The sequence below is a fragment of the Penaeus monodon genome, chromosome 34 (genome assembly GCF_015228065.2).
Source record: "Penaeus monodon isolate SGIC_2016 chromosome 34, NSTDA_Pmon_1, whole genome shotgun sequence".
In the NCBI taxonomy this organism is placed as follows: Eukaryota; Metazoa; Arthropoda; class Malacostraca; order Decapoda; family Penaeidae; genus Penaeus; species Penaeus monodon.
Window position 1 is genome coordinate 2,599,587 of NC_051419.1, and position 1,219 is coordinate 2,600,805.

General features: G+C 33.0%; 1 protein-coding gene across 1 annotated transcript in view; it reads right to left on the bottom strand.

The window, feature by feature from the left end:
• The window catches only part of LOC119594522 (MATH and LRR domain-containing protein PFE0570w-like), a gene marked incomplete in the record, with an annotated part of 2,522 nt that overhangs the window by 1,069 nt on the left and 234 nt on the right, over window positions 1–1,219 (bottom strand). Inside the window, 1 exon segment of the mRNA XM_037943556.1 lies at window positions 1–460. Coding sequence (XP_037799484.1) covers window positions 1–447 — 447 coding nt within the window.

A 1,219-nucleotide genomic window follows, 5' to 3' on the forward strand; every position in this document is an offset into this window, starting at 1 on the left:
TTTCCGAGCAATATCTCCTGATTCCACAGAACTTTCAGGGAAATCATTTATATTATCCTGCCTACCTGTATCTCCTTTCAATGAAGTCTTACTTCCAGACGTATCGGAAAGAATCCTCTTAGATCCAATGGGTCTCTCATCCCCACCCTCGAAATTCCTTTGAACCTTTGGTAAATCTTTAGATAACGAGTCAGTGACGTGTCCTTCAAAATAATTCTCATTCAGAACATTTAGATCAGATATTTCCTCTGGGGATTTTGAATTTGGGGAAGGCCAATCTATTTTATCAGAGATATCGTGGGTTTTGGGATCTCTGGTTAAGTGGGAGGCGTCTTGCCAATCAGGAGACTGCTGCGGGATTTGGGTGGTGTTGAAATCTAAGTAATTGTGATAGACTGTCCACAGCAGAAGGGAGCTGACTACAGACACTGTGGCGAGGGTAAACATTCTGGGTTTATGGCTGAAAATAGAAAGAAACAGCTATGGTAAGCTTAATACCTATGTATAAATAATGTGAATCCACTATAATAATGAAGGTAACACTAATTGTATTGTTAATCAGAATGATAATACTGACCATAATGATATGAATTTCTCATCCCAAGTCTGGGAAGCTGAGGATATAGTTTGTAATTTACTTGTATTTTCGTATTGTATCAATTTTCATCAAGCATCAACAATGAGAAAGGTTATTATTTCTTTGAGAGTTTGTCTCCTAAGCAAGATTAGCAATTACTTTTTACTGTCATAGTAACAGATTCTAAAAAGATATAGCCCCTGTAATAGATATTATCTTAAGAATAATAGTAACTCAACCAATGGAACTTAACTGTGTTTTACCCTCCCCGAAAGAAAAATGTTCATATGTATATCAACTATTTATTCATATGTATATCAACTATTGTTCTTATATATCTACTGTTTATTCACTCCATTAACACTAAATAAATTAACACTAACCATTTACACTAAATAAACTCTATCCGAAGTTGACCATAATGTGTCTTGAAATTTAGTTGATTTTGTCTTCCATATATTTTACTTTATTAAAACAAATATTTATCCTTTGGCTTGAATGTTAAAAAATGTAATTTATTAACTTGTAATCAAAGTTATGTGGTCTACTATTTCGGAAATGTAATATTTAAAAATCTATCAAGATTTCCATGCTACATCAAAGACTTATCAATGATTTATGAATTCAATAGCAATTTGCAAT